Here is a 19839-nt window from a genome sequence, read left to right as displayed (position 1 = left end):
AGTGTATAGTGCAAAGATTGTTGAATTGAGTAGATAGTTGAAATCTCTAGATGGGCCCATCTATGGCATTTTATAACATCACTCCTAGTCATGCGAACTTTTATTTTCAGCATCTCACCCGAGGACGGCGGAGCAACATTCGCTGGCAACTGCTCTGCCTCTAGGTGCTAGAGCCCATCTGAGGGACCCGCATTATCCTATTCTGCATTTAGAGCCACTATCGAGGAAATAATTCAAGCATATCGCTCTTCAACACACTATCTTTGGGATATTATCGGGCTTACACGCGGGATTTGGCCCCTACGTGCGGCTGACTCAGAGTGGAAGGGCATTTGTCTAAGCTCGTTTGCAGTACATTGGCTGACCCGCATATCACCAGGGCTGGCAAACATTATTGGCCCGTCAGGAGCGCCATTGCACGGCCTCGCCCCGGCCCCAGTGGGTTCAAGTTGCCATGTTGAAAATTACAATACTGTATAGGACATTGCAAATTTGTTCTATCAATTCAATTGTCTATATCCAGAAGGATATAGAGGGCATACTAGCAGAGCGCAGACAGATGGCTCAGGTATAAAAGGGAAGAGCTTGCTCGTGCTCCTTCTCCAAACTAGTTCTCTTTCAACTTCAATTTCACGCTTCAACATGGTTATCAACAGCTCTGGACCCGATACTTATACCAATGGAGTTGGTGGTCTCCATGGGACTGCCGACTCAGTTGATTCCAACTTTCTCGCCGAAGGCAATGCTGTCCCTGATCTTGGAGCTATAGGTGATGCGCCCCAAACCTCACTTCAAGCCCCCATTGCCGTGGTTGGAATGGCATGTAGGCTCCCCGACGAGTGCCATTCTCCAGAGGCATTCTGGAGATTCATTGAGCGAGGTAACATTGCGAAAAATCGACCTCCTTCGTCAAGGTTCAACATTGATACTCATGTAAGTCTCGAGCAATCACTCCTTGCGCAGAATCCGAGAAGACCATCAAAAACGAGCACCAAAAAAGACATCTGAAAAGACATCTGAAAAGACCATCTGACAAGACTACCAAAAAAGACTACACTAACAGACGTAGTATGATGGATCCCTGAAGAACAAGACGATGGCATCCCCAGGAGGAATGTTCCTCCAAGGTATTGATGTCCAAGATATTGATGCCCAGTTTTTTAAACTCTCTCGACTGGAGGCCGTGTCTATGGACCCCCAACAGCGGCAGTTGTTGGAGGTTGTTTATGAGGGACTCGAAAACGCGGGTGTTACCCTCGAGCAACTGGACGAGTCACCTGTCGGCTGCTTTGTCGGGTCATTTGCCTGTGACTACGGAGACATCCAAGCCCGAGACCCGGAGGACAGAGCTGCTGCGACGACAGTTGGAATTGGACGTGCCATGCTGAGCAACCGAATCAGTCACTTTCTGAACATCAAGGGTCCTAGGTATGTGTCTCGGCTTTCCTTCTCGATATCCAAACTAAACATCACATAGCATGACCATCGACACCGCCTGCTCTGGTAGCTTGACCGGTGTCGATGTCGCTAGTCGATACCTCCAGACTCGTGAGATCAAGGGTGCTATTGTTGCCGGTGCCAATATCTATCTCAGCCCTGAGCATGTCATGGACCACCACTTCGGTGCCAATGGAACAGCCTCGCTCACAGGAAAGTGCCACACGTTTGATGCCAAGGCAGACGGATACATCAAAGCCGAGGCGGTCAACATGGTCTATCTCAAACGTCTCGATGATGCTCTCCGTGACGGCGATCCCATTCGTGCCATTCTGCGCGGTACTGCCACCGGCAGTGATGGCTGGACAGCCGGTATTGCCAGCCCCAACTCACAAGCCCAGGCAGCCGCTATTCGACAGGCGTACGCAAATGCTGGCATTTCTGACTTGTCTTTGACGAGTTATGTCGAATGTCATGGAACTGGTACCAAAGCTGGTGATGTGATCGAGGTTAACGGTATCGCATCGGTGTTTGGCAAACATCGAACTCCTGAGAATCCCTTGCGGATTGGATCTGTCAAGAGCAATATTGGTCACTCAGAGCCTGCAGCCGGAATCTCTGGTTTGTTGAAAGCAATTCTCGCCCTTGAGAGGGGTGTTATCCCTGGAAATCCCACATTCCTAACTCCGAACCCCAATCTTGACTTCGAAAAGCTTTGCCTACGTCCCTCCAAAGCCACAACAAATTGGCCTGTCGTTCCTTTCCGACGAGCTAGTGTGAACTCCTTTGGATATGGTGGCTCTAATGCCCATGTCATTGTTGATGCTGCCGCTGGACTCAGCAAGCACGTGACCTCTTACACGGGCGAAAGCGACGATATCTTTGCAGATGATGCAGGACTGGAGAAACCTTACCTTTTGGTCCTTTCGGCCAATGATGAGGATTCCCTCCGTGCTCAAATCACGTCGCTAGACAAGCATCTCTCGGACCCTGCCGTTGATGTGAAGATCCGAGATTTGGCACACACCCTCTCCAATCACCGTACACGCCATTATCATCGAGGATATCTGATCGCGAACAGTAATGCCATCGATGTTGATGATGTGATTATGGGAACACCTCGCTCAGATCCACCAAAGATTGGCTTTGTATTCACTGGACAGGGCGCTCAATGGGTGCAGATGGGCAAGGATCTTGTTACATTCCCTCTGGCAAAAAAAGAGTTGGAGCATTTAGACAATGTTCTGGCAAACCTCCCCGAACCTCCTCGGTGGTCCCTTATTGGTCAGTCCCTCTCGCCCCAATCAATTGATGCACATACTAACAAACCTAGATAAATTGGTCAATCCTCAAAGCGCCGAGGACCTTCGTGATCCTGAGCTCTCACAGCCCCTTGTAACCGCTCTTCAGCTTGCAATCCTGGCTGTTTTGAATGGTGCTGGTATCAGATGCAGCTCTGTTGTTGGCCACTCATCTGGAGAAATTGCCGCTGCTGTCATGGCTGGTAAAATTACTGCCGAGCAGGCCATCAAGATCGCTTACTACCGAGGCAAAGCAACTTCGAATGCTCAATTCGAAACCGAAGTGGGTATGCTTGCAGCTGGACTGGGAGCCGAAGCTGTACAACCCTATCTGAAAGCCACATCCATTCAGGTCGCCTGTATCAACAGCCCAGATAGCGTAACGCTTTCTGGGGACCGCTCGGAACTGCAAAACATTGAGCAGAAGATCAAGGCCGACGGCCACTTTGCTCGTCTGCTTCTGGTCAATGCGGCCTATCATTCTAAGCATATGAACGTGGTGGCGAACGAGTATCAGACCATGTTAGAGAAACATGTTGATTGGCCGCAGACAAGCTCCAATTCTGCCACTATGTTCTCGTCCACTTTGGGGGAAATGGTCGAGGATGATCTCGGACCGAGCTATTGGGTGCGTAACATGGTATCACCAGTTCTGTTCAACCAAGCCGTTCAGCAAATGATCTCCTCGTCGGAGGGGGTCGATTTGTTGATCGAGATCGGGCCAAGCAACGCCCTTGCTGGACCAATCAACCAAATCAAGAAGGCCGTTTCATCCTCCACCGACTATATTTCCTCCTGGAAACGAGGCCCTGATGCACTGAACGCCATGCTGGGATTGGCTGGACAGCTCTTCATCATGGGATGCCCGATTCAACTAGGTCAAGTGAACAAGGACACTCAAGCAGCAAAACCATCAATGATCGTCGATCTTCCGAATTACGCATGGAACCACGCCACCAAATACTGGCACGAGAGCGAGGCAAGCAGCGACTGGCGGTTCCGCAAGTTTGTTCATCATGATCTGCTCGGTAACAAAATCCTGGGCACTCCATGGACTCAGCCGGTGTGGAAGAAAGTCATGAAGGTGGATGACTTGCCGTGGCTTCGGGACCACAAGGTACTTAACCTTCGCTCCTTCCTTTAATGTGCATGCTAACCTTAGTAGCTCGGTGATAGCGTGATCTTCCCCGCCTCTGGCTATATTGCCATGGCTATCGAAGCCATATTTCAAAAGGCCAAGGCCCTGGGTCATCTTCCTGATGCAGTCAGCGTCAACCAAGTATCATACAAGTTGCGAAATATCACTTTCTTCCGCGCGCTGCCCATAGATGAAGAATCTGGCAACACTAAGATTATGCTCGCGCTTAATCCATGTGCCAGCACCAAGGACAGTTGGCATGAATTCAAGATCTCATCCGTCTCAAAGGACATTAACAACGATCATTGCCAGGGGCTTGTCAGTCTATCTGAAGAGGGTATTCAAGGTATGTTGTGTGTTGCTGGATTGAAGATTACCGCTGACATTTCCAGTGGGACCCGCGAGCGACCTTCTGCCTCTTCTCCACGGTACTCCCGCCTCGACGTGGTACAAGGCAATGCGAGATGTGGGATACAGCTTTGGTCCCAGTTTCCAACAGCAGCTGCAAATCGAGTCAACTGCTGGTCAGCGCTCGAACCGAGCCACTGTCTCTTTGCTGGAACCACAATCCAAAACACCGCAGTCATTGTATCCAATGCATCCCGTGAGCATTGACTCTTGCTTCCAGGCGGGCGCACCGTCTCTCTGGTCCGGCCACCGAAGCTCCGTCAATAGTTTGATGCTGCCGGCTATGATAGATGACCTGACCGTGATGGCGCAAGCATCTTCCCCGGAAACAGGATTAGCTGTTGCAGATGCAGAGTTCGCCGGCATTGGAAGACATGATGATCCCCGCCGGTTTAAGTCGAATGTCAAGGTGTATGACCCAGTCAATGGGAATTTGCTCTTCCGACTTTCTGGCCTTCACTACCACTCCCTTGACGCTACCGTGGAGAGTCATGCGGCGCACACGTACACGTGTTTGAAATGGCAACCAGACATCTCTTTCCTTTCCAATGATCAACTTGCTACCTTGCTTGAGGCATCAGAGTCTGGAAGCAGCACTGACAAGGCTGTTGCCAAGATTGGACAGGTCATCAACCTTGTTGCTCACAAGAATCCTCGTCTGCGGGTCTTGGAGCTGGACTTGGTTGACAAACCCGAAAGTGTTTGGATTGATCGCATCATGCCCATCGCCTCTGATATTGCCACTGACCTTGAGTACCATCTATCGGTGCCATCCCAAAACTCCGCTATCTCCGCACGGTCCAAATATGGAAGCTCGAAGGTGGAGTTTGGTGTTCATGACATCGATGCGCCATTTAGCGACATGGAAGACAAGGACGCATATGAGATCATCATTTTAAAGGCATCTCCTTACCACCCGCCCTCGGCTACCGATATTGAAAAGGCCAGGGATCATCTTTCCCAGAGAGGCTTCCTTTGCGTCTTGTACGACACGAGTGTAGTCGAAGGAAACCTATTCACCTTTGGCGGCTTGGAAAGCATTTCTACCACGCAATCTCCGCAGAATTCTGGCGAGCTCCAACTTGCCTACTTTGGATCTGCTGTGGCCAAAGAAACTCCCCCATCCAGGTCTCCGCTGCATGTCGCGCATTTCAAGCCCTCGAGTGAACTCAAATCGAAGGCCCTTGGCCATTTCATCGAGGATGGGTGGGAGGTTATCGAACATTTCTTGCCGTTCAACGATATTCCTGAGAATGGGACTGTTGTGGTACTGGATGAGATGGACTCTCCAGTCATGTCTCATTTGAGCGACGAACAATTTGAGTCTTTCCGGAACCTCGTTCAACGCCGATGTCGAATTCTATGGGTCACACGAGGTGCGCAGATGCAGGTGACGCACCCTGAGCATGCCCTCTTTTTCGGCACCGCGCGATCGCTATATGGAGAGGACCCGACCTCTCTAATCATGGTGTTGGACGTTGAGCATACAGATGGAGAAGCCAGTCTAGGTGCTCTTGATTCGGTATTGAAACGTCTTGTTTCTGCTGAGATGTTGAAAGATGAGGATCACGAATTCGTCGAGAGGGGCGGGATGGTTTATATCAGCCGAATCGTTCCGGACAAGGCGGTCAATCAGGCCGAGAAGGACAGCGTCCTGGGCCCGGAGGCTCAAGAACAGTCACTGCATGGTCATCAGTCCACTGTGAGACTCATTAGCACGCGGACTGGAACCATTGACAGTCTGCAGTATGCAGTGCAGCCCGACGACGTATTTGGAAATCGTGACGTGGAGATTGAGGTGCATGCAGCAGCCCTCAACTTCAAGGACCTGGCGCATGCCTTGGGCTTCGTTGCATCCAATGAGCGTCGGCTGGGGCTGGAATGTACTGGAATTGTCACTCGACGAGGTAAGGATGCGAAGTCTGTTTCTATTGGAGATCGTGTACTGCTCATCCGGAAGGATGGAGGTGGCTTCGGCAATAGAGTCATCAGTACAGTGGAGGGCGTCCAGCGGATTCCGGATTGGATGTCATTTGAGGATGCCTCCACCCTCGGAGTTTGCTTCATGACAGCCATATACAGTCTTATCGATTTGGCCAACACACAACCAGGACAGGTAAGTGTCTTATTCCGCCGATCATTCACATCCACTGACGATACAGACTGTTTTGATCCACGCCGGTGCGGGAGGTGTCGGATTGGCCGCTATCCAAATCTGCCGCTACTTGCAGGCCGAGATATACGTGACCGTTGGTTCCGAGGAGAAGCGACGCTTCTTGAGAACAGAATACGGCATCCCAGAAGACCACATGTTCTCGTCGCGGTCGATATCCTTTGCTGCCGATCTCATGCGGGCCACCAACGGCCGTGGGGCTGATGTGATCCTGAACTCGTTGACGGGTGATATGCTGCACGAGTCTTGGCGTTGCCTGGCCCCCAATGGAAACTTCATTGAGATTGGTAAGAAGGATCTGCTTGATCGGAACAGCATCTCCCTGGCACCATTTAGTCACAATGCTTCATATCGGTCATTCGACCTGTCACTCAAGGCGGTCTCCTTGCCCACATTCGACCGCTTGATGAAGCAAATTTTCGCCTTCGTCAATGATGGTGTCATCAAACCGCTTCCCATCTGTAAGACATTCTCCTTTGCGGATATTGCAGATGCTTTCCGTTACATGCGAGATGGAAAGCATATTGGCAAGATTGTGGTGTCGGATGAGAACCGCGATGCTGTTCGAGTTCCTGTAAGTTTATCCACCCTACCCTCTCTGTGAATACCCAGCTAATAATCCAGATCATTCCTGCCCTTCCGGCTCTGAAACTGAGAGATGATGTTACATACCTTATTGCTGGCGGGTTCAAGGGTCTGTGCGGCAGTCTCGCCCTCTACCTAGCCCGCATCGGGGCCAAGAATATCGCGGTCATGTCCCGCAGTGGATACGACGATTCTGCTTCTCAAAGTATCATCTACCATCTAAAGGCCATGGGAACTCACATAGACTTGATCCAAGGCGACATCACCAATGTCGAGGATGTGCGACGAGCATTCGCCTCTACCAACAAGCCGGTCGGTGGGATTATCCAAGGTGCAATGATTTTGCGGGTAAGTGAACTGCCTGAATACAGACCCTTTGCTGGACTAACAAAGCCAGGACAAAATCTTCCCCAGAATGACGCCAGATGAGTTCCGAACGCCCATCGATCCCAAGGTAATCGGAACCTGGAACCTGCACAACCTGGCCATAGAAAACAACCTCAAACTAGACTTCTTCACTCTCCTGTCTAGTGTGAGTGGTGTCGTTGGTCAAAAGGCCCAAGCCAACTACAGTGCTGGTAACGTCTTCCAAGACTCCTTCGCAGTCTACCGACATGCCCTTGGTCTCCCAGCATGCTCTGTCAACTTGGGAGTGATTGAGGATGTGGGATACTTCACGGATCGCGACAACCTCAGTCGTAGATTGGAGTCGCAGGGTTGGACACCCATTAATGAAGCTCTGCTGCACAAAATCTTACGCTTTTCGATTCTCCAGCAAACATCGCCAATCAACCCCGATAGCATGTCGCAGCTCATCACGGGTATTCCCGTTCCTTTGCTTCCCACTGCACCTATGCAACCATTCCATCGGTGGAGCGCATTGAGGCCCACGGCCGCAGCAACTGGTGCTGTGGGGGGCGACAGCCAAGAGAGCCACTTAGCCACACTCAAGAACGCAGGGGCTTCCCCGAGTGACAACGTGGACCACCCAGCTCTTCTAACATCGGCTGTGGAAGTTGTGAATGCAGTTTTGATGCGTAGTCTTGGTTTGAAGACCCCGTTGGAAGTAAGTCGGCCACTAGCCAGCTACGGAATCGACTCCCTGGTCGCAGTTGAGTTGCGAAATTGGACCAGGTCGGAACTTGGTATTGAGACGAGTGCCTTGGATATTGTGGGGGCCAAGACCTTGGTGTCGCTTTGCGAGCTTATTCTAAAGAGATTGCTGGCATAATCAGTCGTTGGTGGACACCAAAGGGACCCGGAAATCTCTGGTATCCAAGATCTAGTCTAGCTGAACAATACAAATACTCTGCCAATTTGATTTACTATTTATCATATTCCAACCCTTTGCTGCGGCCACTGCAATGCCGATTTCCACTTCTCATTCTGGTCCTTCAGCTCACTCATTAACTCAGCGACCAGTTCCTCCCCGCAGCCCTTAGCCCACCAGAAATGGGCTCCTAATTCATTCAATAAAACTGCCCAGTTCATGAGGATTAACAATTGGAATGGCTGACGTGCGCGCAACCCATCCACAAATTCCCTCTTGGCGTAGGTGAGCCAAGCCAGGATAGGTGCAGGATGCGGCGCATGGGTGAATTTGGCAAAGGAGTCTTGTAGGGAGTCGATGGCTTCCTGGTTGATGCTATGTTGTGCCGAGTCTGTGTTTTCGATTGAGCTATTCAGCATTCGCAGTTGTGTGATCGCATTGGCCATGTCGGGATCCAGCGCGGTATTATCTCTCCAGTCGTATTTGGAGAAGATGCTTGCCTGTCGCCATGGTTTGCTAATTTGTAAGATCTTACTTGCCCCCTGTAACAGCTCAAAAACCGTCATCATAGTTTCGATCATGCTGAAGGATTCGCCGCGATGCTGAGCGTTCAGCCGAGGGAGTGCTATGCCAATGATAGTAACGATCGCTGATTGGGCAAAGACGGCGTCGCAGTTGAGAGGGGTCAGATTGGCCAAAGCCTCTCTAAAGGGGGCAAAGGCAAGTTCATTGCACTGCAATGCAGTGTCTAGGTAAGATATAACTTGGTCTGAGTCCGGGGTGGTGGCTACAATGTGAAGCGCGGCGAGGGAAAAGATGCCATGCAAGAGAAATTCATGTTCGAAAGCAAGCTTGGGAATGAGGACCTGCCAATCCTCCATGTCAGAGTGGTCACCACATATGCTTTGATAAGTTTCGGTTGAGAATTTGTGCATTAGCAGCAGATGTCGGGCATCATATTTTGGTGATGTAAAGACTGGCTTGGCCCGTGGTTTGGGATCTGGTTTCGGAGAGGCCTCAGTTGCAGATTGTCTTCGAGGACAAGGTATGCTATAGATGCAGGGTAGTTCCCGAGTGGTACATGCACTGCATAGGGGCCGTGTCTCGTCACACTGGTGTTGTCAGCATCTAGTCTGCCCAGGTGGGACACGTCGGACAGATATCGGCCCACCTTGACACGCCGCTCCTTGCATTGATTGCACCCATTTCTTGACTTCTTATGAAATCGTCGAGGCATGATTTGATCTCATAGATATAGAGGGTGTAGGATAATATGGGAGTTGGAAGAGTTGGGGAGCGGGGAACGATAGACGATAAACGATAAACGAGGAACGGGGAACGGGGAACGGTAAACGGGTAAACGCTAAACGACAAACGACAAACGATAAACGATAAACGAAGTACGAGCAACGAGACAAGCCAAGATCAACAAAGGATCAGTGACATATATCAGCCCTGGAGGACCCTTAGGAGTAAAATTTCCTGTGTTTTTTCCCCCGGATATTCACACTCTTCAAAATGTCGGCCATTTGCACAGAAATCACACCCCAATGCCCCGTCGAAGCAACCACATACGGCTACTATCCCAACCTTGGCGGCAATATATTTTTCACGGTTTATTTCGGCCTGCTTGGAGTTAGTCAACTAGGCCTCGGGATATATTTGCGAACATGGACTTTCCTCGCAGCTCTCGGCATCGGGACATTCATGGAAGCCGCCGGATACGTGGGACGAATCCTCATGCACGACAATCCATGGTCAACATCCGGGTTTCGACTACAGATCTTCTGCCTCATTCTGGCTCCAACCTTCATTGCCGCGGGGATATATCTTACTCTTAAGCACATAATCATCCACATTGGACCACAATACTCACGCATAAACCCAAAGCTTTTCACTTGGATATTCATTGGGTCTGATGTGGGATCCATCGTTCTGCAAGCAGCTGGTGGAGGCGTGGCCAATGCAGCCGGGACCGACCAGGACATGGTTAATACTGGAAACAATATCATTATTGCTGGAATTGCCTTCCAGGTTGCCACAATGTGCGTTTGTGGATTCCTAGCGTTGGACTTCTTCATTTCATCTAGGAAGCATCTGCGCGAAGGGTTCCAAGGAGAAGCTGTGACTGAGAAGCCTCAACGAAAAATGTGGTTGGTACTTGCTGCAGAGATTGCCGCCTATACCACAGTTCTCATTCGGTGTATTTATCGGTGAGCCATTCAATCTCGATATAACACATGAAGTTATCACTAACTCTATCTAGTCTTCCTGAGATGGCGGGTGGATGGGGAAACAAGTTGATGCAGAACGAAATGGAGTTTTTAGTGCTTGATGGAATGTATGTCGAACACAAAACCCTCTCTCCTATGCACTGCTAACCATCACAGGATGATTGCTCTGGCCTGTCTGGTATTTACAGTCGTCCACCCGGGATTACATCTCCCCACAATGGGGACAGGACGGATCCATCGGTAATTTCAATGTGGTCCATAGCTTGTTTTCTCTTTCTGTGTCCTTTTCTATACAAATTTGAGTATTTTGTTTTAATAGCGACTCTAGACATGCTCTCGATTTCTTAATATTTTGATTCTCTGTGTTGCATTATCTGGTTATCATTCAGGGGCCCCATTTATGATAATTATCTTGTGCAATAATAGAAATCTTTGATAAGGAGCCAAAAATTACTATACAGATCCACCATATTTCTCACAGAAATTGTAGTCTAATATTTTGTCGGTGATTCAGGCTGCGGTTTCAATCGCTTATATGAGCCCCAGAAAAGCTGCCGTATTTCCCCCAGTCGATCAGTACACGTACACCGGAACCGAGAGACCTGCCGTTATATCAGGCCAGATGTGCTCTTTAAAGTCAAAGGCTCGGGCATCCGGCAAAATCTCACGGAGGCGATACCGCAGAGGGTTCAAAGGATTCATACTAACAGCAGCTATGATCGCGACCTGGTCTTGCACTGCCTTTGTGACCGTCAAATGTGCCTCCCCTACTAGAAACTTGACCCCCACCAGCAGTCCAGACACTGACCCTGCTTCAGTAGGAGTCAGAATACGCGTCAAAAGAGTAGTTTGGAGCGGCTTGGAATGTCCTTCCTTGCATGGCGCCGAGCATGAACGCATGATTCCCTTCTCCGGGAATTCCAGACACCTTTGACTGAAGACGGCAAAGGTCGACGTGTCCTGCGTATCCTTGACGACACCGAACCAGTTATGGGACTCTTTCAGTGTGGATGGCAATACAGGACAATTGACTGGGCTATTGCTGAAGGGCCAGGATACTTGAAGGTTTCCTTCGCTATCGACGCCCGAGTGCTCGAGCGCGAGAATGGAGTTTATAATCACACGACGGGCTTCGACACCAGTGAGAAGCGTCCTTTTTCCGGGCATATGGTCGAGGGAGTCTATCTCGTCCACTGATTGCCATCGACTCCAGCATGAGCTGATACAATTCTTGTCGCCGACCTTGTGGGCGCAGTACATTGGGTGATCCGTGGAGGGGCTGCTTGTTTGAGAGAAGCGGAGAGCGTCCCAGAGCGTCACTCGCTGGGCGTTTCCGGTGCATGCACTTACTTCCAATCCAACACGGAGATTTAGAAGTGGCACGAGCTTTGTGTCAGGTTTCGTGCAGTCCGCGATGAGCATTGCCTTGAGTGTGCGCTTCGGGATCCGCTTATACCTCTTCACGAGTCCGGCTGTAATGTATTGTCCGCCGACAAGCTGAACGTCGTACCCATCGCTCATGTATCTTGATTTGCTTGTTCCGGGATACTGGAGCCGAGAGGCGATCCGTTGTCCAATCATCGAGATTGATGACTTGCAGTTTTCGTTGACAACAAGCCCAGCCCCAACGTCAGTGGTTGTGCCGATTAATATCCTTGATGTGTTGCGAATGAGTATTGGCATATCAGAAGTCTCACCAGAAACGTATTGTGGAATTTCCGTCACCCAGTGGCATTCAATTTCGTCAAGTAACGAAGATGTAAACAAGGAAGATTGTCGCTCTCGTGGAAGTGGGAAAATGAAGCCTCTCTCTGTTTGGATGACTGGCGCTTCATCGGCAGTACCTCCTACCATCGAGACTGGTCCCCACAGTTCTTGAACATCCTGGACGGTCAAAGATATCTTCATTCCCTCAGGTGGAACGGACGCTTTCCCTAGAATCCATGCAGGACCACCGATTAAGTCGTCCAAGCAAGCCAGCTTCCGTGGCTTAAAGGCATACCCTTCGAAGCCGACAGGGATCTCTTCCATCTCTTGATCCCATAAATTAATATCGAATCGACACACATGTGAGCCAGAGAATGAAACAATCCCAATTGACAGAATTATACATAGGAATCGAAGGATTTGCACCGAATCAAACTCCGAGAGGGCCTTGTCCTCAACTTTGAGCAACGCGTGCATCCCGTACTTTAACACCATATTCCGTAGATTCTCGTCGGGTGAGTCCAAAATAGTCTGGACCAAAGTGCTAACATGGCTCAATGATACATTGACAGCACTAGCGACGCTATCCCGGTCTTGGTCTTTGATAAGAATGCTGATGGAGGTTCCACAAAATCCTTGAGACTGCAGATACTCAAGCGCAGCTTGCCAATTCCGAAGACACTCAAGGCAGTCATGTAGCAATTCAAGATTAATTAGTGGCCCATTTGCCATGCCGAGTATCTGTGCGGTTTGGAGCTCGAGCTGGTCCAATTCACTGAAATAACGAGCGGCGTCCAAGACGTGGTCCATATTCTTCGTCTGGGGTATACCTGCATCTATCGAGTCCTCTTCGTACTCCGGAGTAGTGAGATTTGTGCCAACTGAAAGTGCGGCCGAGGAGCCAGAGCCATGAGAAAGCGAAGATCGTCTTGGTTGTTGGTGCACGATGGGGTCCCCCCATGGGTCCTGTGGCTCTGTTCCACCAGGAGCGAAAGATTGGTCCAGCGTCGTATCAGCACCTTGTAACAATCCAGCTCTCGCTGCGGCCACCCTAGAAACACTTTCTTCATGTGTAGTATGTTTATTCTCATCTTCGCGCTTGCCCTTCTGCTCCGGTTGCGCTCTGGGGTGCTTCGCATATACTATCTTGCCTTCGTCTGGGATACTTCTTTGTGCAGGCCGCATCACATGGTTCTTCGCATGCTCATAAAAGTTGTTCCAGGTGGGGGTGGACTCGGAGCATATTTCGCAAAAGGCAGGGCACGGGAGTATGATGCTGTGCTCCACTATCTGATGCGAACTCGGACTTTGCTCGTGTACATCGCGCAGATGTTTTTTTATTGCACCTCGCTGTGGTGCAGTCAAATTGCAATTGGGCTCAGGGCAACGATATTCCCACTCCTGAAAACCATGGTTGTTTTTAAGATGTCGTGTGAAGGCAGTAGATTCCTTGTAGATCGTGTCCTTGGTCCTGCACAGGGGACAGCGAAATGCTCGCAAGTGAGCAGGGGTACGGTCCGAATGGATTGGCGTGGGCAATTGTTGTCCATGGGCTGGTAGGGATGGCTCTTGAAGTCGTATATCCACCTCTTGCAGGACGGCTTCAAGGTGGGACTTCAGGTCCAATAGTTGAGCGTGGTTCAATGAAGAGATCTGGTTCGAAGCTGGATCTGCGAGTTGATAGATCTCATTTAAATGATTACCAATCCCAATGGAGGTTAAATCTAAATCCTGGGATATTAAATCGCCTGGGAAACCGTGTGTCATAATATCGTCGAGATCATCTGGGAACTCCTGGGGGGGAACGGGAACTTCGTATTGATCCAACCATCCATAACTCGAACTATTTTGCGTCGAATCTACCAGGCCCAATGCAGAATCTACTGAGTTGGAGGAATAGGGCGCCCATCCCAGGATTTCATCATCCACTCCCTGTCCTAGGTATGGATCTAGAAAACTGTAAAAAGGACGCTCGTTTGGAAACCCTCCGTTATTATCAGAAGTCATCTTAGGGTACTTGGGAAAATGCGGAGAAGAGAGTGAGAATCCCTTCCCGAATAGACTGGGACTACCTACCCTTTTAATAATGGGTGACCCTTGTTATGCACAGCCCTTAACATCCGCTAAGTAGGGCGTCGTGGTGGCATGGGATTGGTGCATCATTGTGGCTTGGCTTCGCTGACGTCGATCAGCCCTGACCCGGTCAGAAATTCATCCGATAGCACTGAGATGAACTTATCTTATTTTTCTTAGCTAGGACCATGTTAGCTATTCTTTCAGTTCATAATTACTTGTATGGTTAGGTATTTACTATTCGTATCGTAACAATAATGACTGGAAAACGTACATATTTTGAAAAGAAAATTACAGGTTATCATTCTACAAACAGATGCCACACTTTTATGATCCCATCCTGTCCCAGCATCTCTGATGCTTTGTCTCGAACACTAAGCATCGCTAATTAGGGCGTTGCTAGTCAGACCTCGTAGACAATAGGTTTCTTGTCTACAGGCTTGAAGCTGTTGCTCTAGAAATTCGACTTGCTTCTCTAGAGTCTCGATGTACTCTTGTTTGCGTTGACGAAATGCTTTCTGCCTAGGGTTATAGTAAGTATCCAGTGTATAGTAGATAGGAGCCGGTGAACTTACGCACGGCGGCTTTGAGCTCGTCTTCTGGCTTTTTTTGCACTAAGATCTTCATTCAGACTTTGAACCATATTTCCCGGGCTATCGGACTGTTCTGGTACACCGAGTATATTCGAGCCCGGAGAAGGACGGAAATTAGAGTATAGTGACGTGTCTGAAGAATCAAGGTCTTCTTTGTTGCTATATCTCACGTATATGTTAGTACGTTGGTAAACGTAGTATGGTGTGTGTACTGACATTGCTGTATTATCGACACTAACCACATCGTCGAGGTCAGAGCCTACAAGTGGCCATAGATTTGGTAGGCTCGTATTTGCTGCCGACCGAAATGCACTTGTTTTTACGGGTGCGGTAAATGTATTCGAATAGCACTATATAACCCCTCCAGTTAACCAGCTTCCACATGCATATAAGACCAAGTAGATTGAGCTTACTAATATTTCCCCTGGTGTGCACGAGTATGTGTATGGCTGTTGTGACCAGGGCATTCGAACCTGTTCCTCTTCCATATCGCTTTTTGGTCGCGTATTTGCCTAGAAGCTGGTCAAGAGAGATCACATCAAATAAGTAGGTGAAGATATTGGTGATTCGGGAATCGAGGTCCAGAATGATCTATTATAAATAATACTCGACTAAAGGGCGCATCAAAGGGTGAAGGCATGTTCTGGAGCTTTTAAGGTTTCGATAGCCACATTTGTCTGCGTTTGATTCTAGGTGAATGGCAAAGCTAGAACGTGCGGGGATGGCTCTCGGGGCGAATCAAGATAAAGCCGAGATGCCGATAAAGCCGCCGGTGATATTTTGCCTGTTATCCAGGAGACCGGGTAAATGTAGTCGGTCTGTCTAATAATCATTCGACAAGTTCCTTGGGTAGCACCTTTCACGCCATAACAAAATCAAAAGAGGCGCCAGCGCCCATTATGTGTTGGAAGTATATGGAAATATTGCCACATCGCCATATCGTACTCTGACGCCGGACAGCCGCGCCTCCGCGGAAAAGCACCCTCAGACAGCAAAAACAGTCACTTGTTGTTCTACGCCACAGTCGTCAAGAGGGAACAGCATATCGGGTACGATACTATGAATGGGGAACGTGGTGGAACGTGGTCTTATTCCCACGGTATCCCACTTCGCTTTCTAATAACAGAAGAGGAAGCTAAATTATTACCGCAATGTTATGATAGCAAGGACGGACTTGGGCCGCACTCTTGGCAAAGTCCGCATCCACCGCCAATCACAAGTTATGCAGGAGATGGCAATCCCCACTTGAAAGCTTGTTAATTTTGCTGTCTGCCTCCACTAAATCTTATACAGCTAAGCATCTAAGACGCGTAATTCATGGTGAGCGGTAATCCAGTCCATTGTATAGACTTGTATTGCACTTTTGCCCTATTTATACATTCAATCATCTACCTAGGTATCACTTGTTCACCTAATAAGACACTTGAGACAGAGGTTCTAGTTGCTAGGAAGGCTTATAATATAATAACGTATTATATAACAATGGATAGGTCACATTATGTATATAGTGCTTAACTATAATAGGAATACAGTTAAATAGACATTTAAAAGAATAAACAGGGGTTTACCTAGAATATGAGAAAATCCGCCGATTTGATCTCGAGGGCAATGTTTACCGCGCTATTTATATCAAAATAAGTCAACAAGTTGAAGTTCAAACATAACCACTTCCATTTAACACATATTGGCACTTGGGAGCACGTTGCTTCTTTCTAGGATTTGATGCAATAGCCATGTATCATTTGGCATTACAATCAGGGGCGCTTAACGAAATTCAAACTCAGCTGTGAGCAGAAAAATGAATGTGATTCGAACAGGCAGTTTCCTGTTATGACAAACCGTTAGCATTGATGCGAGACTGGTCGCAGTCATTTCCAAGCTCCTCCCACTGTCGTAGCCAATTTTCCATCATATCTGCAGATATCGGCTGGAGGGCTGTAAGTGTTGTGCTTGCCCGCTTTGCTTTGGATACATCTATTTGGGAAGATGTTCCATCGGCATTTATCAGGTCACGGTAGAAGCTAAGCAGCTTGAGACCAGGTTTGCTCTGCATATCCTGCATTGTTGGGTTTTTTATCAGCTCAAGTTCCTGGATCCATTCGGTGAAGTCAACAATGGTCAGATTATATTTTGATTGGATTGAATGCAAGAGGTCTTGCCACGTTGATGTGTGTGGATTGACTAAGTGAAGGCAGGCAGAAATGGATTGTTCCTGCTCTTCAAGCCGATTGTGCATAATCTCTTCTATAATATCTGCAACCATGTCCTATCAAGAACGAATTTGGTCAGCCTGAATAAATCAACGAAATGAATGACTTACAACTGGAATCCAGTTAATTCGTTCAGCATTCCCTAAACTTTTCGGGATCTTTCCCAGGCTTCTCGAAGTCGCCACTAAGGCGGGAAGCCATTCGCTTGTGTTCCAATTTCCCTCTCTATAGCTCGGTCCAGCAATCTGTCCCACGCGCAGAATGGTTGTTGGCACACCGACCATGGTTGACACATGATAGCAGATTCTCTCAGCAATGTGCTTTGATTCTGCATAACCTTGATTTAAAAACGCACCAGAGGCCTCAATCAGGTCTTCTGGTGCCGATGGACCTCCCATTGACAAGACCCAATTCTGTATTGTGCCGATTGAAGAGACAAAGAAGAAATGCGGGCGGAAACGGCCTTGTGTGCTGATATCAAGAAGGTCGCGTGTACCTTTGATAAGCGGCTGGAAGGAGGTACTCGAGCGGTTAACATTCACGTCCCATGCATTGTGGATGATAACATCGACTGTGTTAAGTAGTTTGCAGTACATGGTATCAGGGAGACCAAGTTGTTCATCCCCGAACACCGCGTGAAGAAACTCAACCCGATCATCGTCCACACGCCAAGTTCTCAAGATTCTCTCCTGGTGGCTCCTCATCTGGTTTCTTTCGGCATCCTGTGATCTATTCAAACAATATATCTTTCCTATCGATGGGTCGTCTAGGAGAATATTCAGGAGATAAACCCCGAGAGATCCGGTAGATCCCGTGAGCAACACAGCATGATTCATGCAATTGGGTTTGGTTCTTGGAAGTGCTTTCCATTGTGAAATTCCATCGGTATACCTTTTCAATATACCATTGAACTTTAGAGTTCGAGATATCGCCATCTAGTCGGAGCTGCCATGCAGGATATTGTTGATGAAGTGTGATAGGGTTAAAACGGTGGGGTGATCATAGACCATCTGTGCAGTGACTGATTTATCCCATTTTGATTTTGTCGCCTTCATGGCACTGTTCAACATATTGACAAGGGTAATGGTCTGTAAGGAGTCGAGCCCGGCCACGTAGAAATCGTCTGTGTCATTCATCAACCGATTGTTGAACTGGCTGTGAACAACATGGCGGATATAGTCGGTAATCGAAGATACTGAGGGCTTGTCGGGAAATTCCAAATTGGTGATTGGCTCTTGCTCATAAAGGCTCTCAATCTCAGCATGGTAGTCATTGTTGACTTGTCGGCGCTGGGTGCTCCCCTTTGCGGTAACTTTGAAGGGCTTTGCTTTAGTCGCAAGACCAATGCGATTGAACATCACTCGACCACATGCAGGGGCCATTTCATTGGCCTTGCTGACCAATGGCCAGATCTCATTCAGAAAGTCTTTGACTGTATGCTCATCCTCGGTCCATAGGTCCCAATTTGGTTCAATCAGCAGAGCAGATTGAAAGTTCCCTTGTCCCACTACCAATGCTTTTGAGACTAATGGGTGTGCCTCGATCGCCTTCTCAATAGCAATAGGGTTGAACTTTTCTCCATTGCTTAGAACAACGATGTCGTCTAAGCGTCCGGAATAACGCCATAAAGTTTCCTTACTCGGGTGCCGTTGAAAGACATCTTGAGATCGATATTCTGTAAGATCCGGAAACGCATGGAAGATTCCGTGCATCTTGCGGTCCTTATCTCGACGGATCACTAGCTCGTACACTTCACCGTCTACTGGATCCATAACAACGTTGGAGTTAGGAGCCCAATCAAAATACGCCCAATCTTCACCTTTCTCGGGAGCCATTGATAAGATCGTCCCCATCTCTGTAGAGCCAATGACTGAGATCAAGCGCACTCTTGTTCTTATAGCCTCACCAACTTCGAATGATAGGGGTGCTCCCCCAAAAAAAGATAGTCCAAGAGCGCGAGACTATCCATCCCAGCTTTTGTGCTGCAGATATTTTCAATTAGAGATGGGGGCAAAATGGCTGCACGAGGCTTGAGCTCTATGATAGTACTCATAATGAGCTCCCCAGATAATGGCTTAAGAGGAGGGATTGCGAATGGTCTCCCACGAAATATAGCCTGAATGAAGGCAAAAAACCCCATTATGTGAAAGAATGGCGTAACTGTCAAGATTGAATCTGTTCCTCTAACAAAGTCGGAGGGAATAGAAAGCATTCGACTCCGAGGAACTGGGCACAGCGAAGTGCTATCAAATGCGGCAAAATACCCGTGGGTCAGGTAAATTGGCTTTGGAAGGCCTGATAAGGTCAACCGACAATCCCGAATCAAGTCATGGATTAAACAAACCTGTTGTTCCGGACGTGTGCATAATCAATGCGACATTGTCCACTTCTGTTTTGAAGACTTTCGTAAAAGGATAGTAAGTCGCTTTGCCACTAATTAAATCATCCCAGGATGGAAGAACCAGAGTCGTCAGGTTCGGATCCATGTTGCGAAGACTCTGTGCCTTTTCTCGAAGCTCGTTTGTATGTAACAACAAACATGATTGAGTCTTCTTGAATAAGTGTATCAAGGCCTCGTTGGAATTTCTTGTATATGGCAGAAACAGCTATAACAGCGGAAGTCAGTACGGGTATCATCCACGTCGCCCAAATTTGTTCGAACCTTATATCCCGTCTTACAACATGCAAGAAAAACAACAAAATATCGTAA

The 19839-nt window shown here is 48.5% G+C and overlaps 7 protein-coding genes across 7 annotated transcripts; 2 read left to right on the top strand and 5 right to left on the bottom strand.

Annotated features, from left to right (window-relative positions):
- Positions 1–642: 642 nt before the first annotated feature.
- On the top strand, positions 643–8273 carry N7471_012893 (type I polyketide synthase; the record flags this gene model as incomplete). The annotated part of the gene is made up of 9 exons (XM_057285612.1): positions 643–933; positions 1070–1428; positions 1478–2721; positions 2771–3855; positions 3904–4222; positions 4269–6400; positions 6447–7031; positions 7082–7390; positions 7440–8273. The coding sequence occupies 9 exons, from the start codon at positions 643–645 to the stop codon at positions 8271–8273; spliced, it is 7158 nt and encodes a 2385-aa protein (XP_057131878.1).
- Positions 8274–8374: 101 nt separating this feature from the next.
- N7471_012892 (Zn(II)2Cys6 transcription factor domain-containing protein) lies at positions 8375–9589 on the bottom strand (the record flags this gene model as incomplete). The annotated part of the gene is made up of 2 exons (XM_057285611.1): positions 9484–9589; positions 8375–9424 (listed from the first exon to the last, which is right to left on the bottom strand). Exons 1-2 carry the CDS (start codon positions 9547–9549, stop codon positions 8375–8377), a joined length of 1116 nt encoding a protein of 371 aa, XP_057131877.1. The 5' UTR covers positions 9550–9589.
- Positions 9590–9824: 235 nt separating this feature from the next.
- N7471_012891 (RTA1 domain-containing protein) lies at positions 9825–10874 on the top strand. Its single transcript, XM_057285610.1, has 3 exons — positions 9825–10525; positions 10579–10653; positions 10703–10874. Exons 1-3 carry the CDS (start codon positions 9831–9833, stop codon positions 10788–10790), a joined length of 858 nt encoding a protein of 285 aa, XP_057131876.1. The 5' UTR covers positions 9825–9830; the 3' UTR covers positions 10791–10874.
- A 245-nt stretch (positions 10875–11119) lies between these two features.
- Positions 11120–14260, bottom strand: N7471_012890 (uncharacterized protein; the record flags this gene model as incomplete). The annotated part of the gene is made up of 1 exon (XM_057285609.1): positions 11120–14260. One exon carries the CDS (start codon positions 14258–14260, stop codon positions 11120–11122), a length of 3141 nt encoding a protein of 1046 aa, XP_057131875.1.
- A 440-nt stretch (positions 14261–14700) lies between these two features.
- On the bottom strand, positions 14701–15407 carry N7471_012889 (bZIP transcription factor; the record flags this gene model as incomplete). The annotated part of the gene is made up of 4 exons (XM_057285608.1): positions 14701–14848; positions 14902–15078; positions 15136–15269; positions 15333–15407. The coding sequence occupies 4 exons, from the start codon at positions 15405–15407 to the stop codon at positions 14701–14703; spliced, it is 534 nt and encodes a 177-aa protein (XP_057131874.1).
- A 1294-nt stretch (positions 15408–16701) lies between these two features.
- Positions 16702–18064, bottom strand: N7471_012888 (uncharacterized protein; the record flags this gene model as incomplete). The annotated part of the gene is made up of 2 exons (XM_057285607.1): positions 16702–17185; positions 17240–18064. The coding sequence occupies 2 exons, from the start codon at positions 18062–18064 to the stop codon at positions 16748–16750; spliced, it is 1263 nt and encodes a 420-aa protein (XP_057131873.1). The 3' UTR covers positions 16702–16747.
- Positions 18065–18964, bottom strand: N7471_012887 (acyl carrier protein; the record flags this gene model as incomplete). The annotated part of the gene is made up of 1 exon (XM_057285606.1): positions 18065–18964. The coding sequence occupies one exon, from the start codon at positions 18962–18964 to the stop codon at positions 18065–18067; it is 900 nt and encodes a 299-aa protein (XP_057131872.1).
- Between the last annotated feature and the right edge of the window lie 875 nt (positions 18965–19839).

The sequence above is a fragment of the Penicillium samsonianum genome (genome assembly GCF_028829775.1).
Source record: "Penicillium samsonianum strain IBT 33392 chromosome Unknown utg000007l_segment0_segment0, whole genome shotgun sequence".
NCBI classification, from domain to species: Eukaryota; Fungi; Ascomycota; class Eurotiomycetes; order Eurotiales; family Aspergillaceae; genus Penicillium; species Penicillium samsonianum.
The sequence above is the reverse complement of the archived record's forward strand: the minus strand, read 5'-3'. Positions and strand labels throughout refer to the sequence as shown.